At 38.6% G+C, this 18513-nt stretch overlaps 3 protein-coding genes across 3 annotated transcripts in view; 2 read left to right on the top strand and 1 right to left on the bottom strand.

Annotated features, from left to right (window-relative positions):
* Window positions 1-18513, bottom strand: part of pkd1l1 (polycystin 1 like 1, transient receptor potential channel interacting) — a 46987-nt gene that overhangs the window by 17016 nt on the left and 11458 nt on the right. The window contains exons 14-31 of the mRNA XM_088072116.1: window positions 18106-18330; window positions 16270-16275; window positions 15524-15589; window positions 15273-15452; window positions 15108-15185; window positions 13843-13985; window positions 12805-12925; window positions 12575-12701; window positions 11682-11874; window positions 11350-11406; window positions 10915-11253; window positions 10567-10824; window positions 10375-10488; window positions 10109-10260; window positions 9897-9997; window positions 8962-9160; window positions 8764-8847; window positions 8185-8392 (exon numbers count right to left, since the gene is read on the bottom strand). Of these exons, the coding sequence (XP_087928242.1) occupies window positions 8185-8392; window positions 8764-8847; window positions 8962-9160; window positions 9897-9997; window positions 10109-10260; window positions 10375-10488; window positions 10567-10824; window positions 10915-11253; window positions 11350-11406; window positions 11682-11874; window positions 12575-12701; window positions 12805-12925; window positions 13843-13985; window positions 15108-15185; window positions 15273-15452; window positions 15524-15589; window positions 16270-16275; window positions 18106-18330 (2651 nt within the window). The remainder of the gene's footprint in view (window positions 1-8184; window positions 8393-8763; window positions 8848-8961; window positions 9161-9896; window positions 9998-10108; window positions 10261-10374; window positions 10489-10566; window positions 10825-10914; window positions 11254-11349; window positions 11407-11681; window positions 11875-12574; window positions 12702-12804; window positions 12926-13842; window positions 13986-15107; window positions 15186-15272; window positions 15453-15523; window positions 15590-16269; window positions 16276-18105; window positions 18331-18513) is intronic.
* On the top strand, window positions 237-2905 carry LOC121960864 (uncharacterized). Its single transcript, XM_042510748.2, has 6 exons — window positions 237-538; window positions 816-878; window positions 1039-1080; window positions 1168-1230; window positions 1527-1655; window positions 2530-2905. The coding sequence occupies exons 1-6, from the start codon at window positions 277-279 to the stop codon at window positions 2811-2813; spliced, it is 843 nt and encodes a 280-aa protein (XP_042366682.2). The 5' UTR covers window positions 237-276; the 3' UTR covers window positions 2814-2905.
* LOC121960863 (uncharacterized) lies at window positions 4080-7414 on the top strand. Its single transcript, XM_042510747.2, has 8 exons — window positions 4080-4406; window positions 4505-4546; window positions 4701-4763; window positions 4895-4936; window positions 5866-5907; window positions 5994-6056; window positions 6728-6856; window positions 7050-7414. The coding sequence occupies exons 1-8, from the start codon at window positions 4118-4120 to the stop codon at window positions 7331-7333; spliced, it is 954 nt and encodes a 317-aa protein (XP_042366681.2). The 5' UTR covers window positions 4080-4117; the 3' UTR covers window positions 7334-7414.

Below are 18513 nucleotides of genomic sequence, written 5' to 3'. Positions count from 1 at the left end.
TATTTAAGAAAAAATAACTTTTGGGGTTTTTTTTAGAAATGCAATGTAATACAGCGTGAATAATCACAATACAAATGGTCATTTCGGCGTTAAAGTTTTCCTTTAAAACCAGCTCAGTGTTCAAGGATATTCGGAGGTATTTTTGATTTGTTATCAATGACACCTGTTTAATTCTCATGCGCCTCTTCAGTGACCTGTTTTACGTGTATATAAAGACGAGAAATGAGTGAGAAGTGTCAGACTGCATCTTGCTGTCTAAACAGGTGATATTTCAGAATGAGGAGTGCTGTGATTTTTCTGGCGTTGCTGCTCTGTCTGCAGTGGGTGACAGGGAAAGACACTGAGACAGAGGGAGAGAAAGATGTTCAGTTTGAGATACAGGGTGTCAGAGCAGCCCACGATCAGAGCAGCAGACAGACCAACATCACCCCTGACATCTGGACTGAGCTGAAAGAGCTTAGAGACATGGCCATTGAACAAAAGGTTGAGCTGAGGAACAGCAAGAGCAAGATCGAGAAGCTGGAGCAAGAGAACGCAGGTGATACACACCAGAAGACGTACTGAATGTCAGTCACACAGTGCTGCACAGATTCATGCACTAAGTACTTTTTGGACTAAAGTATTGATTAAAACCCAGCCACAGAGACCAGACTGTGATTTTCAGTATTTATTTGTATTTTTCAGTTTACTTTTATATACAGATATACATTAATTATGTTTGGGACAGTTTTCCTATTTGGTCAAGCTCCAAAGTACAATGTGACTACATCTACCATAAATCTACATTGTAATAAAAATGTTTCATGTGTTTACAGCTTTAGAGGCCAGAATGAGCTCCACTGAAAACGTGGTCGAGCAGCTGCAGAGAGAGAATATTGGTGAGCTACAAGTCATAATCAAAAAGTTTAAATTACAGTGGGGTGGAAAGCATCTTTATGACAGAAGCTTAGTCAAAAGATTTTGCATTTACAACTAAATAAAGTTTAACACCTGGTTGTTGATCAGCTAACCTGATTATTAATTTGCCTTTCATAACAGATCTTCTGGCAAGACTAACAGCAAGCGAACAAAAGAACACAGGTAGGATTTAAAAGTAATTATTCAAAAAAAAAAAAGAAATTAATGAGTATCATGCAATTTTATGTTAAATGTTAAATATGTTCACAGTGTTGGAAACCAGATTGAGCTCCAGTGAAAATGAAGTGGAAGAGCTCAAGAGACATAATGCAGGTAATTAAATAAACCATTATTAAGTCAAAATCTCTTATTTTGTTCGCAGTGAGAAAAGTGGTAAACTAAGGAACTATATGCAGAGCAGCAGAACAAAGAAAGACATTAATATTTATAACTACTGTTGTTAAATTAGGCAGAAGTGATGAAAGTCATCTGTTACTGTTTTACTAGAATTCAAAGCCTGCAATATAATTTTAAGGACATTTCTTAACAAAAGATGTACAGTGACATTTCTTCATAGACTGTACATCAGTGAATTTTTTTTTTTTTGTGCATCTTTCACATTCATACAGACCGTCCAAAGGTGGCATTTTCAGTTGGTCTTACTGATGCAGGACTAATTGGACCCTTCAACACTGACATAACGCTGAAGTTCAGTAAAGTCTTCACCAATATTGGCCAGGCCTACAGCCCGACTACAGGTACACAACTCTTTTACCTCAACACATAAATGTTTAGAAAAGTTTGTTACAGAAGGTGAGATATGACTGTATTAAGCTTTCTGTGGTAAGACTTTAGTTATTATCGAAGAAACAAAAATTCCTTTGTTTACTGAGAATTTATCTGGGGTAGAAATAAAACTATTACTTTCATCCCACCCCCGATCCCCCTAAAAAAGGGAGACAACACTGATTTTCAACCAGCTTTGTTTCAAAATAAGGTGGGTGGTAATACTAACCGAAATACGATCAAATGGTAAAAATAAGAAATGCTGATCAAATATAAATGAGGATTATGCTACTCCACGGCCTATTTCGTAATACCTAAAATGTTTTCAGAAACTTATTTCGTGACGTGTTTAGCTGTAATAGTGGGCACACTTTTTCCTGCGCAGTGAAAACAAGTCTGCACCCCCCCACCCCCCACGCTTCAAATAAACAGATCAAACTCTACAACTAAGCAGTGCTAATAAAATTTAAACCAATATTCTGTTACCGCCTTGTCCATTCCTCACCTCATTTTTTTTTCAAAAACATGTTTTAGCTTATTGTTTTAATTGTAATATAACATTGTTTCTTGCCAGCTGGTTGCTATTGTTTCAAAAGGACAGGGGGCACATTACGTCAGCCACCAGCATTTACTGGTCCTCTGCAGCATGGTGCATTTTGGTGATTGTAGGGTTCTACCTCTTGAGCAAAAGCATCCTGTTTCTCTGTTTTTTCTGGTCATGTCGCACCAATTTCAAAAGTACTTGCATCTCTCTACTGCAAAAACAACCTAGTTCTATTAAAAAAACAACAAACATTCGTGGAATACTTCTTTAAGGACCCTCACAGATTTTCTTCTCTGATGCAGGTATCTTCACAGCCCCAGCCAGAGGAGTCTACTACATAAGATTCACCATGTGGGACAACTATTCTGCAGATGTGATGGGTGCAAAACTTTATCACAATGACAAGATAATGACGTGGAGTTATGATTACAATGATAACCACGGTTATGTCTCTGTGTCTAATGCATTAGTTCTTCAACTAGAAAAGGGGGATGTGATCTATATGGTCCTCGGTGCAGGCTACCGTATTTATGATGATTCACGTAACCGTACCATTTTGAGTGGATTTCTACTTTTTGCTGTCTGACATCACCTGTAAAACACCCATAGTCAACTGCATTAACTTTCAACATCACACAATTAAAAATATGTGTGCCAATTAAATCAAAGTAAATCTGTTGTATGTGTGTATTTCAGTCTAGTTATATGAACACGACAAAGAAAATAACAATTAAAAAGTCCTCTACTGACAATATCAAACAAAGTCTCTACAGTTTGTAGAGAAGTTCTAGTGTTAATAAATAGGAAGAGGATGTCATATTTACTTCTATAGTAGCATGAATCCAGCACTGAATCCATTTAAGGAAACAAACATTTACCTAGGTGAATAACTGCAAGAATAACCTGGTATCAAAGTACTGTGAAAGTATCCATATTAATGAATACAACAATGTCCAAGTCTTGTTTCATAATCAGTTATTTAAAGGTCTAGGGTTTAGGATTTAAGGGGAATAAATTGAAAGAAATGGAATATAATAAGCATGAATATAATAAGCATTCTTTTTTTTCATGTGAACAATCCCTTGAAAAAAAGAATCTTGTTAAATAGTATCAGAAAAACACTGACTTTTAATGTGAAATTTCTTCATTCAGTTTTTTTGATCCATTTTAATCAATGAGTCTGTTTGTTTTGGAGAGAAGAGAGCTCTGCAGATAATTCAGCTCCCAGTTAAAACTTCCTAAACAATGAACACTGGTAGTTCACACTTTGCACATGGGAGAAATTAACCTACTAGGGGCTCGGACAGTGTGGGGTGTAATTTGTGTAACTGCAACAACAGAAGTTTGCTTATTCAGTGGAGACTATGGGCAGTCAAAAGAGCAATCTGGGATCAGACCCCTGGTGCCTGGTCTCGCTTTGGCTAAATTTGAGTCACGACAGGATGCCAAGTGATGGTCTTTCTCTACCAGGCCGCTGCTGCAAAATGTCGCAGAAACAGCATGTGTGAACTCTGCTGTGCTGTGATGGATGTTGAGAATAACAAACTCTATTTCTCAGCTGACGTTTGCAAATGTTGCACAATGTTCTCCAATCGGCAATAAAAAATGATTTGTATACGTATAGTTACGTGCAGTAGGCCTACCTAAAATGTTATGTTTAAGCATGCCTTACAAATTATTTTAAAAGTACATCACTCAAACTACTTGATGTTTACTTTAAAATCAGTTCAGTGTTCAAGGATATTCGGAGGTATTTTTGATTTGTTATCAATGACACCTGTTTAATTCTCATGCACCTCTTCAGTGACCTGTTTTAAGTGTATATAAAGACGGGAAATGAGCGAGAAGTGTTAGACTGCATCTTGCTGTCTAAACAGGTGAAATTTCAGAATGAAGAGTGCTGCAATTTTTCTAGCATTGCTGCTCTGTCTGCAATGGACGTGGGCTCAGGGTGAGAGTGGAGAGGTGACAGGGAAAGACACTGAGACAGAGGGAGAGAAAGATGTTCAGTTTGAGATACAGGGTGTCAGAGCAGCCCACGATCAGAACAGCAGACAGACCAACATCACCCCTGACATCTGGACTGAGCTGAAGGAGCTGAGAGACATGGCCATCGAACAGAAGGTGGAGCTGAGGAACAGCAAGACCAAGATCGAGAAGCTGGAGCAAGAGAACGCAGGTGATACACACCAGAAGTTATACTGAATGTCAGTCACACAGTGCTGCACAGATTCATGTATTAATTCTTTTTGGACTAATGTATTGCTTTAACCCCAGCCACACAGGCCAGACTGGCAGCCACTGAAAGCAAGAATGCAGGTAATATGTTTGCATTTCAGTTTACTTTTATATACAAATATAAATGAATTTATGTTTGCGGCAGTTTTACTATTTGTTTAAGCTCCAGCATAAAATCTAACTACATCTACCATAAACCTACTCTACAATAAAAAATGTTTATTTTTGTTAACAGTTTTAGATGCCAGAATGAGCTTCTATGAAAATGTGGCCAAGGAACTCCAGAGAGAGAATACTGGTAAACTAAAAATTATAATTAAAAAGTTAAGAATAGCCAAAAGATTCTGCAGAACCATTTGAATTTGAATAAGGTTTAACAACTGGCTATTGATCAGCTAGCCTGATTAATAATTTGTCCCTTTATTACAGATCTTCTGGACAGAGTAACAGTGGGTGAAAATAAGAACAAAGGTAGGACAATAGAAAAATGCAGGATTACTTACATAGCAAGGTAACTCAGCATGCAACAGCTTCTCATGATGACAGAAAAATGGGGCAGGGCTGGTCAAAGGGGGTTCAATTACCGTAGAGAATCTATGGCCCAGATTTGTTTGTAGTTTCACTAGTTAACCCATTCAGAATGTGAACACAAAATAAATGAATCATTAGCTAAAACATATTTTTTATGAGGATGCCTTATTATGTGTTTTTTTCTGTCTATTCAATGGATGAAGAATGTTAATGCAAAAGTTGCCTAACATTAAAAATCCCAATAAAAGGTCTTAATAGATGCTTAAAGCACATTGCATATATTTTTTATTTTTTTGACATATCGTCACAAAAGTATTTCCTGAAAACAATATGTGGAAAACCTCCAAAGATAAATATTCTGTGAACATAATCAGTAAAGTCTGATTGTATCATTAAGAACAAAATCAGAACAGTATTTAACTGTTTAAACTATATATCCTCCATGAATTTTCCTGTAACACACAGATCCACCATTCATCCAGTGGAGGGATTTTTCTGAGTTCTGAGTTTCTGAGTAAAAACTGTAAATATTTCACAAGATATTTTGACTGTTTTAATGTTATTGTTTGTCTTTTAGATATCCCATCAAATAAGTGTGCATTTAGGTTGAGTCAAATGACAGTAATCATAGATCTAGAAATCCTAGAAAAGTAATTGGAATGGACGTGGGATATCAACAGGTTACCTACACAAAAAATGGCAAAAAAGTAATTTAACTACTTGAATCACTATGCAAACACAGATGTGGTTTAACTACCAGCAAGCTACTGCAAAATGTACTTAAATTACTAGTTTATTGACATGTATATCACTACTCCAACATTGATGATCAACTATTAACCTGCTTATATTTTTTCTATTAATTGCAGACCTTCTGGCCAGAGTAATCGCATGTGAAAATAAGGACAAGGGTAGGATTGCACAGTAATCAATCAAAAATGTGAAAACCAACAGCCATAAAAGTAATTTACAATGAAAATGTTAAACATGTTCACAGTGTTGGAAACCAGAATGAACACTAATGAAAATGAAGTGGAGGAGCTCAAGAGAGAGAATAGAGGTAAGATACATAAACCATTATTATACCCAAAACTCATATTTTGTTAGCAGTGAGAATGGAACGGGTAAACCAAGGAACAGAGCAGCAGAGCACAGAGAGACATTAATATGTATGATGGCTATTACTATATTAGGTAGACATTATGTTATTTTGGTCTGAGTCTGTTGAAGGTGGCATTGCTGTTTGGGCTGTGATAGCCATGTGATAAATAGACTAGCTAGCGTGGCTAGCTTAGCTTAGTCTTAGCCTTGTATCTGTGATAGCCATGTGGTACTGCCACTACCTGGAGCTCGCATAAAAGGAGCCTGGGTTTGTTGAAGGTGGCAGGGCTGTTTGGGCTGCATAGGAGCAGTAAGAGCTGGCTCTAGGGGAGTGGCTTTGGGCCACCAGAGTCCACTGCCTAGTCTCCTGGAGGTGTTGTGGGACCAACTAGATGAAACACCGATGAGTGGAGGTTCCCACCTGATGACCCCAAAGACGTGTTAGACTTTCTATTTTCTATTTTTCTATTAAACTTTAGCATCCAAATGACTGCAGTGTCGCTATGCTATATGGTTGCATATCATAATGTCAAATGATTTTATTTTTATAACAAAATGTGTACGGTGACATTTTTTCATAGACTGTACATCAGTGAAGTTTTCTTATGTGCATCTTCCACATTCACACAGATCGCCCAAAGGTGGCATTTTCAGTTGGTCTTACTGATGCAGGACTACTTGGACCCTTTAACACGGACATCCCACTGAAGTTCAGTAAAGTCTTCATCAATATCGGCCAGGCCTACAGCCCGACTACAGGTACACAATTCTTTTATCTACACCACGAATGTGTATGAAAGTTTGTTAAAGAGGGCTAAATTCAATTGTTTTAAGCTTCCCATGGTTTCTTACTGAAACCAATGAAACAAACATCTCTTTGAAACAACCACCCATTTGCTTAGAAGTGAGAAAAACTCTTTTGAGCCCTCGCTGATTTCCTCTTCTGATGCAGGTATCTTCATGGCCCCTGTCAGAGGAGTCTACTACATAAGATTCACCATCTGGGACAGCCACTCTTCAGCTATAATGGGTGCAAAACTCTATCACAATGATAAGAGCGTGATGTGGAATTATGACTACAATGATGACTACGGCCTTGTCTCTGTGTCTAATGCATTAGTTCTTCAACTGGAAAGGGGAGATGTGGTCTATATGGTCCTCAGCTCAGGCTACCGTATTTATGATGACTCCTATAATCGTACTATTTTTAGTGGATTTCTACTTTTTGCTGTGTGACGTCACCTGTAAAACAGCCACAGTCAACGGCATAAAGTTTCAACACTATTAAAAATATGTGCACCACTTAAATCAAAATAACTCTGTTGTATGTGTGTATTTTGTCTGGTTATATGAACAAAACAGAGGAAATGATAAGAAAGTCCTCCACTGACAATATCAAACAAAGCCTCTACTGTCTGAGAAGTTCTCGAAGATGTCATATTTTCTTCTATAGTTTCACAACATTATTCTATGAATCAGTCCATTCATTCATTCAAGGGAGACAAACACTTAACTCAGTAGTCACTGCATGAATAACCTGGTATCAAAGTACTGTGAAACATGGATGGATTACTGAAGGGGCCTAGAAGGCACAGGCTAACTGGCCCACAGGCCCCCTGACCTCCAGCTGCACTCAAATTAATTCGTTTTGACCAGAAGGGGACTCAAAACGACCACAACGAGATGCAAAGGAACTACAAAGAGACACAGCACAAAAAAAGGCCAAAATGACTTGGCGTGTGGTCTGTCTTATCTCTGACAGACAAAAAACATGCGGAAAAAGAAATGATAAGAATAAAGATTTGAATAACATTAGTGTGGCTACTGAAAGCAAATGGATTTCTATCTCTTTCTATCTCTTTTTGCTGTGTGACATCACCCGAAAGCCTATGTTGAGCAAGTATTCATTTTGATCAAGAAAACATCATCTCAATGACAAGCCTTATGGCTGTGATCGACTAGGCTTAGTTATTTAAAAACCCCGTCTCAGCCTTAAAATTATTCATTAACAGTCGTCAACTTATATGTGCAGTCGATGGCAAGGAGCCAAATGCTGCTGGATTAAAGGAACAAAGCAAAAAACTTACCTTTGCACTCATACGCGCTGCAGAGCAGAGACCAGTGTGGACTGTTACAGCATAGAGATATGGGTCACACGAAGAGTTGTCAGAAAGGTAGTGGACTTTCTGGTTCACCTCGGAGATGATGTCAGCTCTCCTACATACCACCAACCCAGGGACGTACAGGCACACACACAGCACCAGCACACCCAGCACCGTCAGATCACTGGACACACTGAGGTGACCGAGAGGGAAAGAGGAGGCACCGATGGATGTTATGCTCTAATCTTTATCATTCTCATAAAAAAAAAGACTCAAAACTGCAAACAATATTGAACAGAATGACTGAGTGTGACAAATGTGTGCCTCTCAGTCAGTTCATTACAGCAGAAAATGATGATTTTAAAAATCTGCAAAAACAATTAAAGACACTTTTCTCTGTATTTACTTTGGTAGTTTTTTTAATTCTAAAACTGATGACCAAAGGTTCATTATGCTGTATGAGTTGTACTATTCACTCATGATTACTACTGCAGTTTAAGAAACAGAGAGATTTTGTTTTCTCTGGTAAAATACATCATCCAAGTCTAAGGAGGATGAGGTCACCTTAGGAACGGGTCCAGGCTGGTTGTGTCATGGCTGCTCTGGATCTGCTGCTGCACCACAGTCAGCGGCCTCAGCTGGTGACAACTGAGATAAATAAGAAGAAGTGATTAATTGATGTGAATCAACACTAAATATAATTATCTCTTGCAAGTCTGTGTTTCTCTCTGTGAAGTCAGGTCTTGTGTTCTCATGCCTTACCTGCAGTTGATTGCAGTAGATGTGTGTGCATGCTGTGTCCTGCAGCCGTGGTGTGTCCAGGCTCCCTGGTGGCCATCCCAAGACAAACAAAGGCTGCTGTCCACCCTAAGACTGTAACTGACCTGTTCACTCAGTCGCTTGTGTTTGGGTGTTTTCCCAAAATCAGCATTCAGCAGAGCCAGGTGGCCAACACCTGCAGCTAGAAATGTAAAAGATTTTGACAATCCAGTTTTTTATAAAGCCAACACAAGTACAACAAAAGTTTCAAGACAAGTAAATTTGATGGATAATTGATAATACCAGCAGGAAATTGGACAGCTGCAATCTTTATTGGCAACTTATTAATCACCCTTTTTCTGTTATTTTGGTTATAAAATTGTAGAGGATGTTAATCAGTTACCAACTGAGTTTTATTGTAGGCTATTATTGTTGGTGTTTTGTGTGTACTTTCTTAAATTTTTTCAAATGTAAACTGGCTCAAGGCCACCAAAATCCAGTTAGTTAATCTTTGAGCCCAAGTTCAAGTCTGTGTCAAATTAGTAAAATTCCCCAAAGGTGTTCTTGAGATATCGCAGTCACAAGGATCAGCCAGAGAAGGTCACAATTGATCATTGACATATGACCACCAAATCTCATCGATTCATTTTTGAGTCCAAGAGGACGATTGTGCCAAATTTGAAGAAATTTCTTCAAACCATTCTTAAGATACCGTGTTTACGAGAATGGGACGTACAGACCTACAGACAACGAGAAAATATAATATATTAGGCCACAGCTATCGCCAATGTGGTGGAGGCATAAAAACTCTGTTCTAAAAAGGCATGGTTGCATTTTAATGAATGATATATTGTAACTTTATAGAATGAGCAGTAATTAACCAGGACACAGAAGGCAGGACACAGTTGAAAAGTGAGAGACAAAACCAGATCTCTTACCACTGAGGTAGTTTGAGGGCAGAGTAAGGCGTGTGGTGTTGGTCTTCCAGTGATGAATCCTGTGCAGATGGTACATGCCTGGAGTCGGCCTCTCAGACATCCTGCCACAACAGAGACTCTGGGATCAGTCTTTTTAAAAAACTTTAATTATTCAATGTATTAATGCTGCTAGAACTATCAGACGATAACACCTCTAAAACAGCAATGTCTACCTGAAGAGCAGCATGATGGGAAATGCGTGGTTGAGCAGCGGTGTGAACACCACACTCAGCTGGATGGCCTGCCGCAAGTGCTCCTGGGTAATGTTGAAGCTGTGGTAGTTGACCTGGCTGCGTAGGAGGATGTACTCGCGTGCAGAGCTCTTCTGCAGAATGGATGTGATCACACCCACTTTTATTTAACAATGTGAATGACTGTAGTGAAAAGGTGTGAATGAAGTCAACTTGCAGCGAACAGAAAAGAAGAAATGGCGACTCACATGTTTTGGTGGTTGCTGCAGCTCGATGTCTATTGGCTGAATCAGGGAGCGAACACGGATCTTTCTCCTCGTGCTGCACTTGTACACACTCAGGTCAACCACTTTTCCGCTCAGCTGGAAATCAGCAGAGGAAAATAAGAGTAATGCCTTTCTGTTTAATAACTCAGTGTCATGATATCACACCAGTCTCACCGTTCCAGGACCATGGATCCTGGCGTAAGGGTTGTGGCTGAGCTCAGTCAGCATGCTGAGCACACATGGCCGATGTGGTCTGTTCTCAGTCTCTCTACTGCGATGAAAAAACAGAAGTTGGATGAGGGAGGCAGGAATGTAGACTGTGGTTGAGCCACTGCTGATGACTCTGGAGGTTTGGTTTTGGTATGTGGCATATAGGGTGATAAGACCACTGATGACTCTGTGCTCCTGGGCTTCGTGGAACAAGACGTATTTCTGGGAATTGACAAATGCAAGGTACAAATTTAAAATAAAAATAAGCAATTTCATGAGTAGAAATGCATAAGAATATTTGATTTTTCTCACCAGCATCAGGTCTGAAGCAGTCTGCAGAATATTAGCTACAAGCTGCACCGCCTGCTTTGCTGAAATCGATCCTCCTCGTTGGATGTTAATGCTCGAAGTGTCCTGTATTTCATCACGTGGGTCTGACTCTAATGTCTGTGTAATGTCAGTACTGGTGGACATTTCTGGTGTGAAGTCATTAATCGTGACAGCAGCTTGCAGGCTGTATGAAAGCAGGGCGACCAGGGTGTTGAGTGTCTTCTGGTCCAGATGGAACTGAGCTGGAGCACCGGGCTCTGAAAACTGCTCAGAGATGACCTGAATGTGAGCTGTCACTCGTCTTGCACTAGATAAGGTCACCTAAACAGGATAAAGCAAGTATGAAAAATCATCTTTTGGCAAGCATCTATCAGTGTCTCTTTGAAAGTCCATGAAAGGAGATGACTTTCCACTTGCCTGACTTGTAACTTGTAACAGGTTTTTGAGAATGCTGACGTTGTCCAACATTGATGCCTAGGATTAAATGACATTTTATTAAAATGCTGCAAAAGGTTGTAAAGTTAAAATCAAACTGTGACTGAGAAACAGGGATAGACAGTAGAAGATGGATTTGTTCAAATGAGAAATGTTGTTCTGTTAATCTTGAGGTTTTGTATAGTGTTTTTTGGAGGCTGTAGGAGATTTTTTATTGGATGGATAGGGATTTGTGTGTGTGTGTGTGTGTGTGTGTGTGTGTGTGTGTGTGTGTGTGTGTGTGTGTGTGTGTGTGTGTGTGTATGTGTGTTTACCTTTACACTGCTCTCAAGCTCACACACTGTGCTAATGAGCACATTGCGTGTGTGTCTCTGTTCATGTGTATTGGCCACTTCGTCCAGGCTGAGTCTGTTTAGGATGCTGGAGAGGAGACTGACGTAGTTACGAATCTCCACACTGTTTCCAAGCTGCATCAGAGCTGACAGGTTTCTGAGACCTGACTCTGCACTGGAGAGGAGGAACAACATATGCTGTATAAATAGTAACTTTAATAGACAGTAACTTTTTAAAATGTACATCTTCAGAACATGATTGCCAGTAAAAAGTTGACATAATTTAGGGCACAATAAAGACTGAAATATTATGAGCACTGTTACATAACGCTAACACCTCTAGGTAGACATAGTAACTTGTTTCTTTCTGTTGTCATTTTTAGCTGTAACTTTAATGTTTAAAGATATATATATTTAACACGCTGTCGCTTTTCTAGCATCTTTGTTAAACTAAATCTATCGGCACAAAAGCTAAGCAATGTATTGTCTCAACAAACCTTAATTTAGCCACCTAAAAAGACCCAATATCAGTTTTAAGTGCAAGTTATATTTGGAAATTTTTTTTTGTTGTTTTACCATACAAGCCAAGGCAACGGCAGACCAATAATTCCCATTTTCAAAAACACTTTCATTGGTTAGGAAAATAGAATAAATTTATATGATTTTAAGTAATTTCAGAGTCAGTCTTTTCAAATATATGTGGTAAACTTCAGCGTTCGGTACTCATATAGGCTTTTGCCACTACAATTTTCCAGTATGGTCTGCAAAAACGTTGCACCTTGAATTGTTGTATGGTACACAGAATACACCTCTAACAAAACTCTGAAACATAAACATAACCATAATCCATAATATGATGACATGGTGACTCTTACAGCTCCAGATCAGGATCAAGATGAGAAGATGTGTCTCTGAGGAAGCTTGGTAGGACTTGGACAATGACAGGACAGGGTTTAGTGGCCATCCCATAAATGCTGCTCCTGATCTCTGTGTAAATAGTTACTTCAAGCACAGAAATCAATCACTCAGTGAGTTAGCATGGTGATGCATCCCTGGTACACACTATAAAATTTACAAATCAGTGTGTCTGTGCGTTTAACTTTACCTTTATAGTCATCACTTGGGTCACCAGAAGGAAGGCTGAAGTAGTACTGGAAGTCCCGCCCCTTATACAACACCCAGGGAGGTCTGCCTCCTACACTGACACTGTATTCATACTGCAAGTCCTACAGCACATGGACACAAAAACATATGAAGGCTAACATGCAGAAGACAGTATAAACAAATAAAAGGTAGAGAGAAATGGTGGATACATTTGTAGTTTGTTAAGGTCTGATTTTTCTGTGTATGTTGGTATAACATGATGGAACGAGAGAAACTTATGCACAAACTTAAAGGCCCTATGGGAAATATGTATGTAGGCATGTGGGTGTGTAGGGTTGTGGAGCCAAATGCATAATGTTTAGTTTAGTTTTCCTCTCTTTTTTTTTTACTCTTTTTTTGGATACATATTTATATAAATTCTTAGAATTTGTCTCCTTTCATTTACTTATTCAGTTGTGCATTGCTTGTGTAATCTTGTTTGTTAGTATTGCTATCACTGCTTTATTTTATTTTTGATGGTAGTAGCCTAGCAGGGTGGGATTGAGGGGTTGGGGGGGCACTGGGATGAGTAGGGAAAATTAGTGGGTTGAGAAAAAGGTAGGTGGTTTTCTTCTTCCTACATATGCTGATTTTGTATATTATCTTGTACAATTGTATGTTTTGAAAAACTCAATAAGGAGAGTTAAAAAAAATTTAGAGGACCTGCACATTTTAGAGAAATATTTGGTATTTACAAAGACACATATTGTCTCAGATAAGTATGAGGTAGTAAAGAAATTATCCCAGATAGAAGTTATGATTCTATTTTCTTTTGTAACAAAATCGTCACTATATACAGTATCTTAGCATGCACAAAGATCCTTAAACCTAAATTAGTCTTCTAAAACTTTTCCTGAAATAAAACATTAGTTGGCGCACATACGTTCTACAAAGGACCTTAAATAACACCCATCTGGTATAGTAGGGTCAAAAAATAAATACATGTGTCTGTGTGTTCACGTTTGTATGTGTGTGTGTATGTGTGTGAGACCAGTGATACCTCTCTCCCTGAGGTGCAGAAGATGCTGAAGTGTGTGTATAACTCCACTCCTTTGACTGGTTGCACCTGGCATGTCATGCCCTTTGGAGCAGGGTTGGTTTTTAAGAAAAGCTGAGTCCGGCCCAGAAAACTATCATGGGATTCTGAGAATAGCAGATAACAATCAGATTAGCGCCCAGATCCATCACTTTCAATTTCAATCAATTTTCATTAGAAGAGTACATGATGGGCTAACATAGAACCGGTGTTGTTGTTTTCATTTTAAAGGTCCAGTGTATCTATTGGCAGAGTATCAGGATATCCATTAGCCTTCCTTCCTGCCTAACTAAATTGCATATAATACTAAAAGCTATGTTTTCTTTAGTGTATAACGTCCTGAAAATACAAATTGCTGCGTTTTCGTTAACTTGTGAGCCCTTTATATGTACATATGCAGCTATGTTATCGTACAGTAGCCCAAAACAGACAAATCAAACACCAGCTCTAAATAGGACTATTTGCATTTGTAGCCAACATAACTGGCACACAGGAGAAGTTTCAGATCTCTATGACCACTAGATGTCATTAAATCCTACACACAAGACCTCAAAATTTAGAAACCACCATGGTTATGCCGAACCCTGAAAACTAGATCACATCTATTCTGCATCGATCTCACTGGACTATTAGAACAATAGGAATTGCTGAACTTTGCCTGGATAGTAGAAAAAACATATATAAGCACTATAGCAAATATGAGAAAAATTAAGACATCAGGACTTCTGTGATGATTATCTTTGATTAGAATATTTAGATTTAGATGTGAATATTTAGATGTGGGGTGTATATGTGTACACTGGTACATATATGACAAGTCTTGGGTTTCTATAGGGGAGATTCTGATAATTATTTAAATATATAATAAAGGGGTAGGATTAAATAAGTTTATACTTCTTCATATTCCTTTTCACACATGTACATTGAGGCAATTGTGTATGGCAATTTTTTCTTTTTTTTCTTTTTGTTATTCATTTTAACTGCTGTTTTTGTTGTTTTTTTTACATGTTTGAAATACAGGCATCAATCAATGAAAAACTCAACCACATTCAATTCACAATTAGCCTCAACTATGATTTTTTGTGTCCGATTCAAAACCCTTGATCACCTGTGATTGTGACCGATAGGATTTACTTAGGAGTATAAACAATCTGTATTTCAAGTCATTTCTATCTATTTATTCTGCCATAGTTCAGAGTCCAAAGTCCAGTTATTTTTGTGAAACTTACTGGCAGTGACCTCCAACATGTATCTGCTCCCAGGCTTCAGGCTGAACGGTCTGAAGTTGAGCAAAGGGGAGGATATGCCTGAAGAGAATCAGAGAGATGACTAAAGGCTGAGTTAGGTGGATAAAGAGAGGATCTGTGTGTCTGTGAGTGTCCTGCACAATGCACCTGTATAAGTGTAGGACTCAAAAAGGCCTCTGTCTACCAGGTCTCGAGGTAAATCGAGCAGGATTGGGTCTTGAATCACAACAGATGGTCTGGAATCTAACAGATTATTCCCTTTGTCTTCATGTGATGCAGAATCAAACACTGAATCGTCTCCTGGACTGAAGCTCTCACCATCCACCCCTGAGGATATATACAGGATTAACACACAACCTCACACACACAGGTGATTATCAGCAAACACACTACTGTACCTGTAGGTCTTCCTGCTGATATCCCAGGGTCTCCTTCCTCTGTTCTCATCAGGGGAATAACATAATCTGACAGAGAAACAGATTCAATGCACAATATACAGTAGTTACACACTGAAAACCTGCACAGACGGTGTATATGAGAAGCTTAATTGTGTTATGATCAGATAAAGAAATTTAGTGATTGTGTCCTATTTCTCCTCATAATTTTCTATGGATTAGTTGCAGATTGGAAAACTAACCTTTTTCACAAAACTTACTTTTTAGATTTTACACAAATCTTTTACCTCTGCTGCAATTTTTTTTAAAAAGCACCATGTCATCTCTGTACTGTGATGCACTTTAAATTCGTGACAGAAAATCCTTGAATAAACTATTCTCTTGGAGGAAGTCACAAAGTTGGTTAGCACCTTCTTTCTCAAGGATTTTAGAAATAAAGAGGAAATTGGATATCGGTCTATAATTTGCTAAAACCTCTGGGCTTCGAGGTCAAGAGTGGGCTTCTTTAGAAGGGGTGTAATGACAGCTACTTTACAGGACTGTGGAACATAATTCTGATAATAAAGACACATTGATTACATCTAACAAATACTTGACAATTAAATCTAAAACGTCCTGAAGTAGCCTAGTTGGGATGGGGTCTAACAGGCAGGTTGATGGCTTTGATGCAGAAATAATAAAAAGAGTTTGTGATGGTCAGTGGGAGGAAACCAGTCTAATATTAGGCCTTACTGCCATATCCAAAGTACCCGTGTCTGAGGCCAGGTCGGTTAAGGGCAAGAGGTGATCAATTTGATCTCCAATAGTTATAATTTATAATTTAAGAAACTCATAATATCATCGCTTCTGAGGGCTAAATGAATACAAGGCTATACAGAGCTGTGACTCTGAGTAATAGTAATAACAATGAGTAATAGTTTGCTCTGGCATGGCGGAGGACCTTTCTATATGATTTAAGACTGTCCTGCCAGACTAAACGGGACTCTTCCAGGTTTACTGTACAACAATTTCTGTCAATTTTTTTCAATATTTGTTTTAATTTCTGGTTTAAACCATGAAGCTAATTTTCTTTGTTTCATTAATCTTTTTCTTAAAAGGTACAACGCAGTTGAGAGCTGATCCCAGTGAGCCAGCAGCTCTATCAACAAGACAATCAATGTGAGAGTGACTTAAGTTACTAAAAGCGCTCTCAGTCACATTCAGCCACCAATTCTTTAAATGTAGCTACTCTAGCTGCGACATCTGCTATAGTAACTAGTATAGTATAGTAACAAAACATTGAAAGTTATCAGATAATGGTCTGGCAGAGCGGGATTATCAGGAAAGACTGTTAAATCTTTTAAATCTTCAATTTTGATGCTATACACCAGGACAAACTCTACGGTGTGGTTGAAGTGGTGGGTGGGTTTGTGTACACTGACTGAAGCCAATAGTTTGAAGAATGCAACACTGACGATATCATTATTAATGGCCACACGATTGTTAGAATCACCTATGATAATAACTTTGTTTTCAGCACTAAACTTGATATAAACTCTGAGAATCTGGATAAAAAACTACACATCTGACACACCGGGCAGGAGAGCAGCAGCTCGATAACCTGAGCTAAAGTAGCTAACGAGCTAGCAGCGAGTGAACGGCTGTGTGATTAAACAGGAAACCCGCTGACAGGAGAAGACAGCAGTGAGTGCTCGAGTAAACCTTAAGTGAGTTTACATCGCAAGCAAGTAACAAGCAGCTGGAGTAAAGAGCAAACTACAAGATTAGCTGAGAATCGGTCGCAGGAGCAGCACAGGGACGCTACCAAACACAAACAAAGAATCACCGGAAGTGAGATCATACGCTTACCGCAGTACGTCATCACGTCAGCATAGGAGTCAGCCAGTGTCAATCAACCTTACGTTTCATGACCTCATGTGGCTGAAGTGATCCACAAATGTAAAATCTGCTTTATTGACCGTTTTATATGGTCATTTGCTGCTGACACCTCACTTTTCTTAACTGGAGGATTTCTGAAAATCATCTCAGCTAAAGGCTAAAACCAACAAGCCATACCTAATCAGCTGTAAATCGATTTGAAAATCGAGATTTATTCTATACCCCATATGTTATGATCCAACAAAGATTTGAGATTGACTCTTTGAAACCTGGAGTGACTTTATTTTTCTTGTGCGTCTTTCAGATGCCTTTAACAAGTAGGCCTAGTTAAACCTTTGAACCCTGAGCAAATTGGTGCGATTAATTTAAAAACATGCGAAAAAAGGCGACAAATATATCTTGAAATGCTCTCTTTAAGTCCTGCATTCAAACTTTTACTCAGGTAAAAAATATAAAAGTATTAGCATCAAAATATACTTAGTAAAATAATGTTTTAGGGGTCATATATATTATTGGATTATAATTACTTTCACATTAATGTGTGCATCACTTTAATGTTGTAGCTGGTAAAAGTGGGGGTAATTTTAATTACTTTTTATACCACTCGGTAGCTTGTGAATCAAATGAGTTGAATAATTGTTTAATTTTATGCGACTGCCAGACCAGACAAGCTTTACAGCCCAAATTTCAGATCAGTTTTGTCTCACCTAGTCGATCTTCCCAGTCACTGTTCTCCAGGAATGGAAATGAAAACTCCCAGTCAGCAGAGGAGTCAGAATCCATCGGGAATTCACTGATAACGTCACTTTGGCCGTGGTGGTCTGAATAGAGGACGCCTCTGTTGTCAAGGGGAAGTGGCAGGTATTCAGTGGAGGAGTACAAAGGCTTTGGGGGGTCAGTCTCCCTCAGAGAGTGATAAAAGGGCTCCTCTCCTGGACATAAAGAGGAAAAGCTGTTAAATAATTCATAAACTATTCATTTTACTGTAACCATGACCTTGCACATTATTACTTCCTGTTAATTTTCCCTGTAGATGTCCATGTCTTAAATGTTTTTAAGTTTGTTTTTTTTTAACATTGTGAGCATGGTAAACGTTACATATTCACACTTCACAA

The sequence above is a fragment of the Plectropomus leopardus genome, chromosome 21, assembly GCF_026936395.1.
Source record: "Plectropomus leopardus strain MGB_pleo_1.0 chromosome 21, ASM2693639v1, whole genome shotgun sequence".
NCBI classification, from domain to species: Eukaryota; Metazoa; Chordata; class Actinopteri; order Perciformes; family Serranidae; genus Plectropomus; species Plectropomus leopardus.
This window is presented reverse-complemented; position numbering and strand designations above follow the sequence as displayed.